This window comes from Neomonachus schauinslandi, chromosome X (genome assembly GCF_002201575.2).
Source record: "Neomonachus schauinslandi chromosome X, ASM220157v2, whole genome shotgun sequence".
NCBI classification, from domain to species: Eukaryota; Metazoa; Chordata; class Mammalia; order Carnivora; family Phocidae; genus Neomonachus; species Neomonachus schauinslandi.
Genome location: NC_058419.1, coordinates 17884748 through 17902164, shown reverse-complemented (window position 1 = coordinate 17902164; position 17417 = coordinate 17884748). Strand labels below are relative to the sequence as shown.

Genomic DNA, 17417 nt, shown 5'->3' with positions numbered 1-17417 from the left:
TGTAGAAAAGACTATCTTACCCATTGAAAGGTCTTGGCATTGTCAAATATAATTTGATCATATATGCAAGGGCTTATTTCTGGGCTCGCTCTCTCTTATTTATGTATTTATTTTTTGTAATCTCTACACCGATGTGGGGCTCGAACTCATGACCCAAGACCAAGAGTCAGTTACATGCTCTACCAACTGAGCCAGCCAATTGCCCCCGGGCTCTCTATTCTAGTCCATTGATCTATATGTCTATCCTTATGCTAGCACCGTACTGTTTTGCTTACCATATCTTTATAGAAAGTTTTTAATTCAGAAAGTGAATCCTCCAATTTTATTCTTCTTTTTCAAGATTGTTTTGGCTCTTCAGGGTCCCTTGAGATTCCATATGAATTTTAGGATGGATAGTTTTTCTATTTTGGGATTTTGGTAGAGACTGTATTAAATCTGTACATTGTCTTGGGTACTAACATTAAGTCTTCCAATCCATGAATATGGGGTGTCTTTCCATTTATTTGTGTCTTTCATAATTTTTTCAGCAATATTTTTTTAGTTTTTAGTGTAGAAGTCTTTTACCTCCTTGGTTAAGCTTACTCCTCTTTTATTCTTTTCAACGCTATTGTAAGTGGAATTGTTTTCTTCATTTCCTTTTCAGTTTGTTCATTGCATAGAAATGCAACTGTTTTTTGTATCCTGCAGCTTTGCTGAATTCATTTGTTAGTTCTAGGAGATTTTGTGGTATCTTTAATGTTGTCTACATATAAGATCATGTCACCTGTGAACAGAGATGATTCTACTTCCTTTACAATTTGGATGCCTTTTATTTATTTTTCTTGCCTAATTGTTCGAGGTAGAATGTCCAATACTACATCGAATAGAAGTGGCAGAAGGGAAGATTCTTCTTTTGTTCCTGATCTTCGAGGAAAAGCTTTCAGTCTTTGACCATTGAATATGATGTTAGCGTGGGTTTTCCACATATGGCCTTTATTATGTTGAACCATTCTTGCATTTTCAGCTCCAGAATTTGTTTGGTTCCTTTTAATAACGTCTATCTCTTTGTTGCGATTCCTATTTTGTTCATATATCATTTTCCTGATTTACTTTATTTTTTTGTCCATATTTCTTCTAGTTCTTTGACCATATTTGAATTCTTTCTACTAAGTCGGATGCCTGTTTTTTCAGTGACAGTTTCTGCTACTTTATTTTCTTCCTTTGAATGGACCATATTTTCTTGTTTCTTTATATCCTTTATGATTTTTTTTGATTGGGCATTTGAAAAAAAACAGCCACCTTCCAGTCTTTGCACATTGGCTCTGTGCTGAAGTCTTTTGCGATTTTGCTGGGTGTGCCCTGAGCCTTGGGTTCAGCTCATGGAGAAAGCTTAAGATCTTCTCAGGTCTTTTCTAAGCATGCATCTTATGTGGGCTTGTGTCTGGCTTTTTTGATTCTTCTGTATATACAGCTGCTTTTTTAAATGTGTTAATTTCTCAAATAGTCTCACACCAGCTTCTTTCTGGATCCTTAGCTGGCCTATTATATGTCTGTACCCATTATATCTTGCCAAAGGGTCTTAGTCTCCCTGCAGCTTTCCTAAGCCCCAGTGCTTCTCCTCACCTGAGATCTGAGTTGAGCAAAACAGAGACTAGTCCATCAGGCATCCCCCAGCTAGGTTAGAATGTTGCAAATAAAGTCTGTGCTGCTCCTTCTGGTTCTAGGTAGGGAACTGGGAACTGGGCTGCCACCTTCTCCCCCGCCAAAACCATGCTGCACCAGGGAGGGAATGGGCAAGGGTGACAAAAATGCCACAAATTTTCCTTCTGTCTTGAATGTAGCTTTTTCTTGATTGGACATTCACTTGGTTGCTGTAGACCTTTGACTGTTTTCCACTGCTACTATAAGACTATTTAGCCAGATTTTTTGGTTTTGGTGTTTCCATAGGGAACAAGACCTTGGAGCTTCCTATCCCACCATTTTGCTGAAGTTGCTCAAGGCTGAATCCTGTACTACACAGTGTGTGCTTGTTTCTTGGGTGATTGCTAGTGGTTTTTAAAAATTATTTCAATTCCCATGGTAAGTTCCTTGAAGATAAGAATCATATTTTCTGCATCTGGAGCTCTACCTCTTCCAATCCAGCCAGCACCTAACAAAGGGCAAGACACACAGTCAGTGTCTATATAGACTTGGGGAACAAATGGTCCTCTACCTTTTTCAGAATTCAAGGTAAGGACCGTGTGTCATCACTCATTCAATAAATATTCATCTAACACTTACTATCTGTATTAAGTCAGGGTTCTTCAGAGAAACAGAACCAATAGGATATATATAATTAGATAGATAGATAGATAGATAGATAGATAGATAGATAGATAGATAGATTTATTATAGGAATTGACTCACATGGTTATGGAGGCTAAGAAGTCCCCTGATCTGTTGTCTGCATGTTGGAGAACCAGGAAAGCCATTACTATAATTCAGTCCAAGTCCAAAGGCTTGAGAATTAGGGGACCAATGGTCTAAGTCCTAGCCTGAGTCCAAAAGTCTGAGAACCAGGAGTGTTGATGCCTGAGGGCAGGAGAAGACGGATGTTTCTGCTCAAGTAAAAAGAGTGAATTCTCCCTTCCTCTGCCTTTTTATTCTATTCAGGCCCTCAATGGATTGGATAATGCCCACCCACACTGGTGAGGGCAATCTTTACTTAGTCTACTGATTTAAGGACTAATCTCTTTCAGAGACACCCTCACAGATACACCCAGAAATAAGGTTTTACCAGCTATCTGGGTACCCCTTAGACCAGCCAAGTGGACAAATACAATTAACCATCACACTATCTGCAGGCGTTGTACTAAGCACTGGGAATACGGTAGTGATCTAATATGCAATATCCCTGCCCTCACAAAACTCAGTGTTTTTTGTCTTAATTTCCCTTAATTATGTGCACAATGAAACCCTCTCTCTTCCTTTAATTTCAGTAATCATGAACGTCAGAAAAAAACGATAAACCTATTAATATTGCTTCCTAATACCATCCTTCACTACTGGATTTAGATTTCACATGGTTTGGAGAGGACCTTAAAAATCTGAATTCCAAGGGTGCCTGGCTAGCTCAGTCAGTAGAACATGCGACTCTCGATCTCAGGCTTGTGAGTTTGAGCGCTACGTTGGGCATGGAGTCTCCTTAAACAAAAACAAAAACAAAAAAATCTGAATTCCAGGCCACAAATCCTATGAAATTCAGATTTATTTTTTCTGTTTGCCAAATGAAATAAATTTGAGTTGAATTGAGTTAAATGGAAATATTTCAGCTCAGCTGGGGTGTGATGATCAAATGATCACAGGGATAGGACCTGATGGTTAAGAACCAAAGTATTTATGACATAACCCAGGAAAAACCACGAGTCAAAGGAGAGTCAAGGACTATAGCACTGATGTGCTATGCTTGTCCACTGTCTTTCCCTCTATAGCCTTGGCTACCTAATGTCTTGAGAGTTTTGGACTAGATCAGTATCTTTTTAAATTGTGTTTTGCAGAGGTCCAGGTCTCCAGGATCCCCATCCCTACTGCAAACAAACTAATGTATTCTGTTAGAAGAAAAGTTTCCAGGGCTTTACAAATTGAAAACACTGAATTACATGATCCCAATGGTCTCATCAAGCTCTGAAATCTATGACCCTATAATTCATCATTATGACCTCTCACAAAAAAATAATGCAGTGCCCTCTCCAACTTCATTGTTCTTAAGTCATCTGTCAACAAGAAGATTTCGTGGATAAAATTCTATAGGTCTAAGTTCCTGATAGACCCTGTGGTGGATACCAAAGTAGATCAAGATGTGGTCTCGCACTTCTTACAATGCAGATCAATTGCTCATTAGAAATCTCCCCAGGGTAGGTTATTTGTGGTTATCCCTTCAGTGAGTCCTTTAAAATAGTTTCGTCAGACCTAGAATCACAGGATCTTAGGGCTGGAAGGGACCTTAGGGACTTCCACAAAGATATCATTAAAATAAACTTAAGTATCTATTATTTGCCCTCCTTTTAAAAATGTCTCAAGAGAACCCTGAACATTAAACTTGCACTGAAGCATGCTTCCTTGTTCAAGGGTTTTAAAAATATTCTAAATATATGGGGTTCTTGGCTTTGTGCCCAGGATCTTGTCTTTTAGGATAGAAGTTTAAGATAAACGACACTTCCAATTATAATTTCTCCCTGAGGAATCATCTCCAACTCGCTTCAATAATAGAGTAGTTACCTGGGGCAAGCAGCCTGGGGTTTCACAGAAGGCTCTAGGAGCTGAAAACGTGCACGGTTGATAATTAAAGTCCTCGTCCATTTGACCTAAATCTTTCTCTGGCCTTTGTGACATTTGCCTGTACAGGGAGAATCCTATTTTAACAAGCTTGACTAAGACACCAAAATTTCTAGTTTTATCCTAATCTCTGTAAGAGGGAAACCTACTGTTACAGGTAGAGGAAGAGCCAACTGGTTGTGGTTTTAATTTTTCTTACACAAAGCAAATGTTTGTTATTGTACTTGATTTGCAAAGAGTGCAAGTGTTGGGGGTGGGTAGTGTTGGGGAGGTATAGCTATGAGGACATGTTTTGCCTATTCCGAAGCGGAAGTGCTGGAGAAAGAATATGCAGATTTGTCTTTCTTCTGTACAGCTGTACAGAAGGTCCTTGAAATTCTGAAATATCACTGTGATATGTGATTTGCCTCACAAAGCCTCTGTGTTCTGCAAAAGAATCACCGCCTTCTTAGATTCCCTTCATTTCTGCTCACTTTCATTGCCAGCGCCAGCAGTAGGCTTTCTTTTCAGGGCCTTTATTTTACACGGTGTGCGGTAGGGGTGGACAGGAGCAAAATTGTTTTGACTTCATCGGCGTTCCTGTTCTGAGCTGGGGAATCTGGGCGGTTGGCTCGACTTAACACATGTTGGTCACCCATTGTCTTATTCTGCACCTCAGCCCGGTAGGGAATGAAGTTCAGACTTGTACCTCAGGAAATCACGACATGGTGTGGACATCCTGGATTTCCCCTAAACATAGAGATCTCGAAAGTTAAGCCTGTGAATGCCCAAGGCACATTATATTTGAAAACATTTAGGGGCACCTGGGTGGCTCAATGGGTTAAGTGTCTGCCTCCGGCTCAGGTCAGGATCTGGGGGTCCTGGAATGGAGCCCACGTCAGGAACCCTGCTCCGCGGAGAGTCTGCTTCTCCCTCTCCCTCTGCCCCTCCTCCCTGCTCATTCTCTCTCTCTCTCTCTCTCAAGTAAATAAAATCTTAAAAGAAAAGAAAAAAAAAGAAAACATTTAAATGTTTTTAGAAAGCTGGATTAATGCTTCGCGAAATTTTAGAATAAAAATTCCTATTCTGGTGAAGGTAGTTGCTTTGGGAATTAGAGACATGTTAGCCAAGCTTTGTGTATCAGAGCAGTAAAGCCGATAGGTCTCGGCTTTAGTCAAGAGGTGGTGAGAATGAGGGATGTGACAGATATTGGAAGCAACAGTGTCAGAAATTGTAGATGGCTTTGCTTGGTATTGGTTGAGAATTGTCATTTCCAAAGGGCCCAAACTACAAGTTTCTGATGTCAGTTTTAGCTCTGGGACCATAATCTCTCTAAAACTCTATACTAGTCATCATTCTTAGTGGTTTTAATATACATATAGATGATCCTTCCTCCACTCTGGCCTCTCACTCCTTGAACTCCTCTCCACCAATGATCTTGTCTCCGAGCCGCCTTGACCTCTCTCCCCAGAATCTCACTGCCACTACTGACCCCAAACTCATTTTTAAGCTCCCCACTCAGGGGACCATCTCCTAACCCTCCAGCTCCCTTGTCTTTGAACCGGAACTCCCTCAACCGCAGTGTCCTAAAGTCTGCTGATCGTACCATCTGTTCACTGATCCTCGGCCCCTCAAAGCTTCACTTCCTTCCTGGCATTAAATTCTCTAGTCCGGGGCACCTGGGTGGCTCAGATGGTTAAGCGTCTGCCTTCAGCTCAGGTCATGATCCCGGGATCCTGGGATCGAGCCCTGCGTTGGGCTCCCTGCTCAGCGGGGAGCCTGCTTCTCCCTCTGCCTCTGCCTCTCTCTCTCTCTCTCTCTGTCTCTCACGAATAAATAAATAAATAAATAAATAAATAAATAAATAAAATCTTAAAAAAAATAAATTCTTCAGTCCATCATTATGGTCATCCTCTTCAATCTCCTGGCCTCCATATTCCTGTTATTCTCACCTGGCAAACCCCCAACCTGGTGAGATCTAACTCTCCAACAGCACTGGACCTGCCTCTGTGCAGCCCGCTCTAGCTAGAGAAAAGCACCAAGTTCTGCTGACTGCTCCCACTTTACCTCCAAGACCACAAACGTCCAGCACTGCCCAGCATCTGGGCAGCAATTTGGTCGGGTGGTAGTGGGAGAGAGGGGAAAGGAATAATGCTGGCAGCATTTAAGAGTTGAGATGGAAATGGCAGGGAGGGGGCCAAAATGGAAGCTCTTGAAATGTACTATTCCTTACTTCCTTCCTTCCCCAGGCCAGTTCTCTCCCATGTGCCTCGATGATTTCATAACTTCTCTAATTTTCTCAAGCTTACTGCTTATCCTTACTATTCTCACTGTCAGGTGATTGATTGACGAACATGCTTCTTCTCCCACGGAGAAAAAAAACAGCGGTCAGAAGAGACCTTCTACACTCCCACCACCAAATCTACCACATTATCTACACCTGTACCATGTTCTCTACTTTCTTTTCTGTTCCTGCAGATGAGCTGTGTGTGTTCTTATGGAAGACTGCTCCTGTGTGCTAGCATACTGGTTTTTTTAAAAGATTTTATTTATGTATTTTGAGAGAGAGAGAGAAATGAGCGGGAGGGAGAGGGAGAGAGAATCTGAAACAGACTCTGCACTAAGTGTGGAGCTGGATGTGGGGCTCGATCCCATGACCAAGAGATCATGAGCGGAGCTGAAACCAAGAGTTGGCCGCTCAACGACCTGAGCCACCCAGACGCCCCTAGCATACTTGCATACTAGACCCCTTCCCATTTCACCTGACTCATCATCTCTCCTTCTCCACTGCATTATTGCCGTCAGTAGACCATCAACGCTATCGTTTCTCCCATCTAAAGGGCCAAATGGTGATAGAGTGAAGGGTATATGGAGGAAGGGAGAGATGAAAAGCCAAAATATACTTTAAGAAGCCATTCATTGCACAGTTCAGATGGATGATGAGGTGGGTTGAATTAAGACAATGGAAGCGAGGTCTGGATGGAGAAGATGGATTCGGGAGATGTTTCAGTGACTGAATAAATAGAGCTTTGGGTTCCATTATATGGGGATAGCAAGGGGTTTGAAGGGAGAGGAAAAAGAGAGGGAGGACACTAAGATGACTCTGCTCGGGCCGAGTAAAGTGTCGTCAACTAAGAAGTAGGGAAACTGAGTTGTGTTTGGGGCTTGTATCTGTTTGCTGGGGCCGCCATAACGAAGTGCCTCAGACTGGGTGGCTTAAACAACAGAAATTTATTTTCTCACAGTTCTGAAAGCAAAAGGCTGAGATTGAGGTGTCACTGGGGTTAGTTTCTTCTGAGGCCTCTCTCCTCAGCCCGTCAATGGCCATCTTCTCCCTCAGTCTTCACATGGTCTTTCCTCTGTGCACGTCTGTGTCCTAATCTGCTTGTCCTTATAGGACACCAGCTGTATTGGATTAGGGCCCATCCTAATGACCTCAATTTACCTAATTACCTCTGTAAAGACCGTATCTCCAAATACAGTCACATTATGGGGTGCTGGGAGTTAGGACTTCAACATATACATTTAAAGAGGACACAAATCCACCCATAACAGGGCTAATATTAGTTGAGGTATTTGTGGGGCATCCAGTTGAGGTGTCTTCTAGGGGTGGACTGGGGCTGGAAATGGGAGTCCTCCTTATAATAGCGCACAAGAGCTCCCAGAGAAAGACTATAGAAGAAAAGCAAAGAGCCAAGGATTGAACCTCACAAAATGCTGGGGTTTGAGTGGCATTCAGAGATGGAGCGCTAAGACATGGCAATTTTAATAGGATAGCAGGGGCCAGCTAATGGAACGAGAAATAGCTTGGACTTCTAGAAGTAAACAATAGTCCATTTCAAGAGCTTCCATTTTGGCCCCCTCCCTGCCATTTCCATCTCAACTCTTAAATGCTGCCAGCATTATTCCTTTCCCCTCTCTCCCACTACCACCTGACCAAATTGCTGCATAGGGCTGCATTCCCAAATTGGTTTAGTTCTATTTAAAGAGCACATTATGCAGCTAAACGAGCAACTCTCTAGGTGCCATTTGAACGGCACTGGCAGATTAATGTTCGTGACCTACACATATATACATAAACACATACCTGCTTCTGATACCCTCACCCCATCCCCAGAGGGGCCATGAAAGATGTGTGGCCTTCGCTAATGGCAGGCCACTGACAAATGACCCTGCCTTTGCCTCCGGCGGGTCCACAGCAGGACTCAGAGAGCGGAAGAGTCCAGGGGCAGAAAAAATTTCCACCCTCAGCATCATGTTAGTTTCCGTTTAATAAATATGTATCCAGCCAGGTTGTGCTTGTAATAATTTTCCCTGGACTGCCACTCAGTGGCCACTCAGAGAAATACCCAGAAGAGAGCTGCCCGTTCTGGAATATCTCTAGTGTCTTTAGGGAGGGCCAAATGTGAATGTTTGAACTACATTTCATTTTCTTTGTTTGTTGGAAAAAAAGCAGGCTGAAATCTAGGTTAGTGTTATTCAATGTTGAGCAGTAACAGTCTTCAAGGATAGGCTCTTGTCATTGTCCAACTTTAAATACATAGGTCTATGTATTTAGAAGTCTCGTCACGGGTATTTCCCAGAGGTTCAGAAGGAGCTTCAAGGATTCTTCTGCAAGCGTTTTTCTCTATCAAGACCCCCAAACACCCACTCCCTGCCAAGTCACCCCATTTGTGCTGTCTGTGCCCCTTCCTTGGGGGTGATGTTCCTGTGAGGCACCTCACACTCCTGTCAGCCATCTGTAATCTCGGCACTTTCTAAATGCGGGGTGAAGGGGGCAGACAGAGCAGTAGAATCAGGAGCCATAATCAAGGGAAACACTGAGTTCTGGCACGAAATAGTCTAAAATCATGACTTTAATGAAAACTTTATTTTTTAACGTTATGAAAAGTTTTTTTTTTAAGATTTTATGTATTTATTTGATAGAGAGAGAGCACAAGCAGGGAGAACAGCAGGCAGAGGGAGAGGGAGAAAGAGGCTCCCCGCCAAGCAAGGAGCCCGATGCGGGGCTCGATCCCAGGACTCTGGGCTCAGGACCTGAGCTGAAGGCAGACGCTTAACCATCTGAGCCACCCAGGCGGCCCTATGAAAAGTTTTTTAAGGAAGTTTTTAACTCATTGCAAAAAAAAAAGCTTTTAAAAATATACTTTATTGTTTACACTGGAAAATATGTTTTTTAAGATTTTATTTATTTATGAGAGAGAGAGAGGGAGTAGGGATGAGGAGCAGAGGGAGAGGGAAAAGCAGACTCCCTGCTGAGCACAAAGCCCCACGCGGGGCTTGATCTCAGGACCCTGAGATCATGACCTGAGCCAAAACCAGGAGTCGGACACTCAACCGACTGCACCCCCCAGGCGCCCCTCATCGGAAAATATTCATGCTTGTTTCCTTGCAGGAGTTTCCGGAAAATCTGAGAGCCAAATTTTCAACCAGCATCCATGATTTTATTGCTTCCAAGGGCTTCTCGTCTCTGTGTAAAAGCCAGATACCTTACTAGATTTGACAAGGTTCTACGCGGCCTGACCTCCTGCTACCTCTCTGATCTCATTTCCTGCCTCTTTCCTCAAATGTTACCTTCTCAGCAAGGCCTTCCTTTACCACCATCATCAGGTGTGAGTGACCCACTCCCTGTATGTCTTTCCTACTTTATTCAGAGAACTTTTAACTTATTACCTTCTTCTTCTTATATATATATATATATATATATATATATATATATATATGATGTTTTTGTTCATTTCTTTGTTGTCTGTCTCCTTACCTAATAGAAGGTAAGCTCTAAGAGGGCAGGAATTTCTGTCTGAATTTTTTAGAGCTGTTTCCTCAGTACCTAGAATAGGGCCATAGCCCCTAGTACATACTCAGTGAATCGTAAGTGCTCCATCTGCTTTGCCGTATCATTCACAACAGCCAACACATGGCAACAACCTAGGTGTCCATCATTGGATGAATGGATAAAGAAAACGTAGTGTGTGTGCATGCATGTGCACACACACACACAATGGGATACTATTAAGCCATGAAAATGAAGGAAATCCTGCCATTTGTGACAATGTAGACCGTGAGGGCTTTATGCTAAGTGAAATAAGTCAGACAGAGAAAGAAAAATACTGTATGGTCTCACTTATATGTGGAATCCGGGGGGAAAAAAACCCAATCTTACAGAAACAAAGATCAGATTGGTGGTTGCCAGAGGCAGGGGGTCGGGGGTGGGGGAATTGGATGGAGGTGGTCAATAGGTACAAACTTGCAGTTGTAAAATAAATAAGTTCTAGAGATGTAACATACAGCATGATGACTGGAGTTAGCAATACCATATTATATATTTGGAAGTTGCTAAGACAGTAGATCTTAAAAGCTCTTATCATAAGGAAAAAAACCTTGTCACTATATAAGGTGATGGATGGTAACTAAACTTATTGTGGCAATCATTTTGGAATATATCCAATTTATCAAATATATACATATATCAAATCATTATGTCATACACCTTAAACTAATACCATGTTATGGTCGATTATGGATAAATAAATAAATAAACTGGAAAAAATTTTAAATATATTGAATGAATGAAGGAGTAAATGAACATGGGTACAAATGAAATTAGAAAAAATATGAACCTGTTTTCTTAGTAGAAGAAAAACTTTCTTCTCTGGTTGCATTAAAGTGAAAAATTATCTGATCTCAATAACCCAATGAATCCTTGACTTTCTTTGTTTAGTGAACTCCTACACAGTCTTCAACACCAAGTCTGTGACATCCTTCCTCACCACCTCCTGCCCCAAGAGTAGTTACTTCATCTGTGATCCCATAGTACGTGTATATGCCTTGGTTTAGCATTTATCACACTATAATCCAATAATAATAGCAATAGTAATAAAACAATTGTAATATAATTAGTAGTAGTAGTAGTAATTAACACGTGAGGCCCTCCAGAATAGAAACTGCCTTATTTACCTCTGTAGCCTCTAAACCTAGTGCAATGCCTGGGACACATAAGGTGCTTAATAAATATTTGGTAAATGAATGAACAAATGAATGAATCATTGAACAAATGAATTCATAGTTCAGTAAGCAAATAAAGGGTGAAACCTTATTAGCGCAAGGTTCCTAGCCATGCTAAACAGAGCTCCCTAAAAAAGCAAAGGACTACCACATTAGTTACTGCCTCTTTCAGACTTGCAAAGATTGATTTCCTGGGCCACCCACTGTATTGGGTTATTACATCCCGTTATCAGCTGCAAACGTGCATGAATTGTTTTTCCAGTAGCAAGGATGGCTCATAAGCAGTGACTAGTAAGTTCAGCTGCTTAGACCAGAGTTTAAAAGGAGGCCAAGGTCATGGCTTGGTTTTCACAGTAGGCTACTTCACTTAATTCTGTAATCTGCCCATGGAACACATTTCTGCCTCTAGCTAGGGGATTTGTAAGTGTAAACCAGTTGTTAGGAGAGGCCATCACGGGGCGCCTGGGCGGCTCAGTCGGTAGAGCGCGCGGCTCTTGATCTCAGGGTCACGAGTGGAAGCGCCACGTTGGGCGTAGTGCTTACTTAAAAAGACAGTTGCTTCGGACAACTGTGGGGCCGAGCACCCTTTGGGGCCACTGCTCTGAGGTGAGGTGCTCAATCACTGTGGACACAATGCAGCCCGTAGCCACCGAGCGGTTTCTTCTGAACAAACCCGTCAATGGCCTCTCTCATCCACCCGATTTGCCGTGCAAATGGTAGTCTTTCTCCTGGCTATTTCAAGAAGGTAGAGATGTTAGTGCTGCACTGGAATCTGCCACAGATACAAAGTGTGCTATCCCAAGGTTGAATTGGGCTGAAACAGGTAGATAAGTCAAAAGGCACTGAATGGCCTTAAATGATCATATCCAGGGGACTCGTCCACCCTCAGCAAGAGACTGTATACTTACCCCTTGCTGGGAGGGAAATGAACCTAGTATTTCGCCAGCTTGTAACACGTCCATCTCACAGCGCTTACGGTCAGTGAGGCTTTGTCAGACCACAGGAACCAGGAAATTAGAAAGACACGAACGCTTGGAGGGAAAACAATGGCGATCCAGTTCCCTGTGGTGCAAATGAAAAGGATCCAAGCCAACGCACCCAGCAGAAGGTGGGCGTCTCAAAGGTAAATGAAAGTCAAGCTCCCTTAGAACCACATTTCAAAACAGCTCAGGTTTGTTTCGAATCACACCTTCTGCACTCGGCTGAGTAAATGATAACTGGAGCCTGGCAACATCAGGCCCTTACCCAGGAGAGACTAGACTGCCCTGTAACAATATATACTAATTAAATTCAACTTGCCGAGTTTTGTTTCCGATGTGACTTAATTCATATTGTGTCTTGTTATTGACTCGTGGCCAGAGAGAAGCAGAACTCTCTCTACAGCTCGTACACTTTGAAGTGCCACCCACAAGTGGAGAAAGATGCAAATCTGATGTCTTCTAAAGTGCTGAGCTTCCGTGGCAGAATTCTCTCCAGCCATTCGAGATGACAAGTATGTGGGCTCTGTTATCTATGATGTGTGTACACAATAACATTAAGTGAAACAGTGTGTACACATTGACTACAGAGCTTCAGGAACCCAGTCCGTGCATCAGCCCAGGTCATAAGTGAACTTGGAGTGACACAGATAGAATTGAATGTGCATCCGGTTCTGAGTCTTTTTATTTTTATTTTTTAGTAGAGTGGTTCAAGCTCACAATAAAAATAAATGGGGCGGGGGGGGTGCCTGGGTGGCTCCATCGGTTAAGCGTCGGACTCTTGATTTCAGCTCAGGTCTTGATCTCAAGGTCATGAGTTCAGGTCCAGCATTGGGCTCCACGCTGGGCGTGGAGCTGAATGAATGGATGAAAGAATGGGGTAAAAATAATCCTGCTGTGGTTCCAAACCCGTGTAGCAGTGAAGCACGTATTGAAATCCAAGTCCATCAATTCCAGAAAGGGAGCAAACAGTGGAAGGATGACATAGTGACACAGCAAACAAAGGGACTTGCCTAGAAACACAATGCTGAGACGGGGATGGGCTGAAGTGGAATGTTAATGAACGTGTAGATGCGCTGGACACTCTCGAGCTGTGTGCATTCTATTTGAACAGCACTCCCCCCCACCCCCAGAACGAAGGGGGCCTGTTTACTTTTCATAAGCCTGCACTCCCAGTCACGTGTGTGGGTATAGCCGTTTTTTCAAAGGGACCTAAGGAAGAATTGAAATTGTTACAGAAGCGTCAGGCCTGAGTCCCAAGGCCTTGGCTTTGTCTCCGGAGAGGGAAATGGAGGCCCTACCAGAGAGCTGGGGACACCCACCAGAGCGACCCGGAGGCCACATCCTGCGGTGACAGAGCAGCAACACTGAGCTCTGCTTTAATGAGAAACCACTAAGACAGACACGCCGATAATAAACCAGGAGTCTCCCAGCATCGATGCGCAGTAGGTGTTAAGCACAACGCTTCATATGGTTACAACCATAACCCCCCCGCCCAGAGGAATTGATGTACATCATCTCAGAACACTGTTTGTAGCTTTTGTAAACTTACAGGATAGATCAGAGGGACCATTCTCGGAACAGCGTCTTCAATGATGACATCAACAATGAAGGGAGGGGGACAGGATTGGGATTTCTGGCAGCTTCAGGAGGAAAATGGAGGCCAGAGTGATATCTCTACCAAGGCCACAGATTATGGCTTGGTGCAACAACGTTCTCAGAAATAAAACTCCTCTGCATTGACTGATCAACACAACACACAAGTCCATCCAGGGAGGTCCCTGACACAGAGCCCGACGGTGCCACGGTTGAGATCCCGACGTTGCTGCACCCACACATGGGAGGGAGTGGGGAGGGCCAGGGGGCCTCCGACGAGGTCTTTATTTCATAGACTGTGAGTGCAGTGAAGGGCTGACCTGCACTGATCCAAAGACAGAAACAAAAACGGAAACACAGCTGCTTGAAATGCATGTTGATACACCGCTCACTGAGGCCTCTGCACCAGGTGACAAAGTGATGGACCCAGTCCAAGGGAACAATGGCAGGAGAAATTGCCTGGAATAATTATCTGGCTGGCATCACTGAGCCAGGCTGTTGGGAAAGCGAATTGTGACGTTTACCCTGGCACGGCTTCTGACTTCGAATGGAGAATCCTTTGTTCTATTTTGCTGACACCTAGGCTAACGCAGGGCCCCCGAGGCGGACCTTTGCAAAGGACGGAGCCTTCTAGCAGGAGACTTCACTGTAGAAGCTTTCATTTCGGCGGTGTAGTATAAGGGTAAACGTTTAATGAGCACTTACTGCGTGCCACATGCCAGAAGAAAAGAGATGGCACCTTCCAAACAGGTAAATAAGGGGACTTTAATGAAGAGACTACTTGTAACAGTGTGGACAGAGTTAGGGAAACTGACAAAGCCTGTGGAAGCACAAGGGTGCTAGCATGAGCCGGGCGCCCTCACCACCCCAGGCTGGGGGTGCAAAAGACGGGGGGTGTGCCCTGAAAAAGCCGTGGGTGGCTGTGGGGAGAGGGATGCAGACGGCCTGCACCCACGAAGCAAGGAGGAAGCCAGGTGAGGAAGCACACTGCCCCCACTCTCCTGATGCCCAGCCTCCAGCTAGTGCCTCCCTTGGCCCAATCCGACCGGAGGCCAGAGGGGAGAGGAGCCCGCTGACGCAGTCCATTAAGATCTGCATCCTGGTAGCAGAGCAGGATAGAGAAGCGGGGGTGGGGGGGCATGCAGAGGATATCCAGCACACCCCCACTTGACAAGGAAGCAAAATGAGGAAATGGTGGCGCCCAGAGTCGAACCCAGAGCTGTCTGACTCGAGAGTCCCTCCTCAACTACTCTTTCAAGATTGTCTCTTTCTGGGCTCCCCTCCGCTTCCTGTCTCATCTCCTTCCAGTTCCCTCTGTCCACACCCCCTCTTGCAGACTCTAGGCTCTGACACATTCTGCTTCCAGCTAAACTGCCACTCTTCCAAGTAGTCTTCTCTAGCTGCAGAACCTACTGCAGCCTCTCCCTCTTCTGGAGCCCCGGGGTGCGGGGTCTGAACTCTCTAGAAGACCACGAGCTCCTGCAAGGCAACGGCTCTACATTATTCGTATTTGTATCATCCCCACGATCCAGCCCAGTGCTGGACAGGTAGGAATTAATAAATGTTTGCTGGTTTGGGGCACCTGGGTGGCTCAGTCAGTGGAGCATCCAGCTCTTGATTTCAGCTCGGGTCATGATCTCAGGGTGGTAGGATCGAGCCCCGCATCGTGGCTCCACGCTCAGCGGGGAATCTGCCTGGGATTTTCTCTTTCTCCCTCTGCCCCTCCCCCCTCACGCTCTCTCTCTAAAACAAATGTGTGCTGGTCTGCTGGGATGAATTTGGCAAGGCAAGGAAAACAGAAAAATTATCTCACCAAATGGAAACTAAAGTAGTTGGAAAAAAAAAACACTGAAAAATGTAAAAGTAGGTATATTCAAACTCCCACCATTATTTTGGGCTTCAGTATTTTATTTATGCCCCAAACAGGATTTATTAATTATAATTTTACTCTTTTGGATTTTATTTATTTGAACAATCTCTATGCCCAATGTGGGGCTCGAACTCACGACCCCAAGATCAAGAGTTGTGTGCTCTTCCGACCGAGCCAGCCAGGCGCCCAAGGTTTTAATTTAATTTAAGTTTTTGGATTTAAAACAAACACATCAACGATAATTTCTAAATCTACTTCTGGGGAAAAAACACCTTTAAAAATACATAAAAACAGATCTTTGAGCTCGCCGAGTAGACACCATGAGCAAAGCTCACCCTCCTGAGTTGAAAAACTTTATGGACAAGAAATTATCATTGAAATTAAATGGTGGCAGACATGTCCAGGGAATATTGCGGGGGTTCGATCTGTTTATGCATCTTGTGATAGATGAATGTGTGGAGATGGCGACTGGTGGGCAACAGAACAATACTGGAATGGTGGTAATACGAGGAAATAGTATCATCATGTTAGAAGCCTTGGAGTGAGTATAAACAATGGGTGTGTTCATCAGAAGACATCAACTGTTTCCACATATCCCCTCCATAGTACCTGTTTTACTACAATATAAAAATCCGGTCGTGTGCATTTTCATATTGAACTTTTTTGTTAAATAAACTTTTATAATAGTCAAAAAAAATACATAAAAACATGTATATAGGGACACACTTTTTTTTTTTTGCCTCAGGCTCCAACATGGCTTGGAACGGCACTGTCAGATTTTGTACTTAAATTTCTGATATTTGTTCATTATAGATTTTTTGCATTCATTTGGATATTTAAAATACTGCATTAAAAATGTGAGGGTTTGGGGTGCGTGGCTGGCTCAGTAGGTGGAGCATGTGACTCTTGAGCTCGGGGTTGGAGTTTCGAGCCCCACATTGGGTGTAGAAATGACTTAAAAATAAATCTTTTAAAAATGTGAGGGTTTGGGCATCCCCTTAAATTTTGCAGCAGAGCCAAGCACCTCCCTGGCCTCACCCTAGCCCAGCCCTGACACCAGGGTAGTAGCTGTGGGGCTAGAGGGGAAAGAATCAAAGGGTAAGAAAGAGCAGAGTCTAATGGAAGTGATATTCTAGCCTCTTCTTTCATTTCAGAAGCATTCAGTGAGAGATCTTCTATCTGCAGCCTGTTCCATGAGAGCCGGAAAATTAAAGTTTCTCCCAAACGTAGGGACCAATAATGAGAGTAAGATAATTTCATCCAGAATCTCTTGCCTTCATTTCAGGTAAGTGATTTCCATGTGGGGAAGCTTAAAACACAGGACTGAGCTGGGGTGGGGAAGATCTCTTTCCCGCTTCCTTATCTGATGGGTGCCTGAGGCTGAGCGCACGGTTAGACAGCCACCTGCTGGGGGCCCCCAAACGCATTGTACACAGGAAGGTTCCAGCCCCTGCGCCCACCTGGAAATCCCACAGGAACCAGAGTGGTTTTCATTCTGGTTATTTTTTTTAAAGATTTTATTTATTTGACAGAGAGAGACAGCAAGAGAGGGAACACAAGCAGGGGGAGTAGGAGAGGGAGAAGCAGGCTTCCCGCGGAGCGGGGAGCCCAATGCGGGGCTCGATCCCAGGACCCTGGGATCATGACCTGAGCCGAAGGCAGACGCTTAACGACGGAGCCACCCAGGCGCCCCTTTT

At 44.0% G+C, this 17417-nt stretch overlaps 1 protein-coding gene across 1 annotated transcript; it reads left to right on the top strand.

The window, feature by feature from the left end:
• The first annotated feature begins 16040 nt into the window (after positions 1-16040).
• Positions 16041-16265, top strand: LOC110575272 (small nuclear ribonucleoprotein G-like). Its single transcript, XM_044911826.1, has one exon. It carries the CDS (start codon positions 16041-16043, stop codon positions 16263-16265), a length of 225 nt encoding a protein of 74 aa, XP_044767761.1.
• Positions 16266-17417: the final 1152 nt, after the last annotated feature.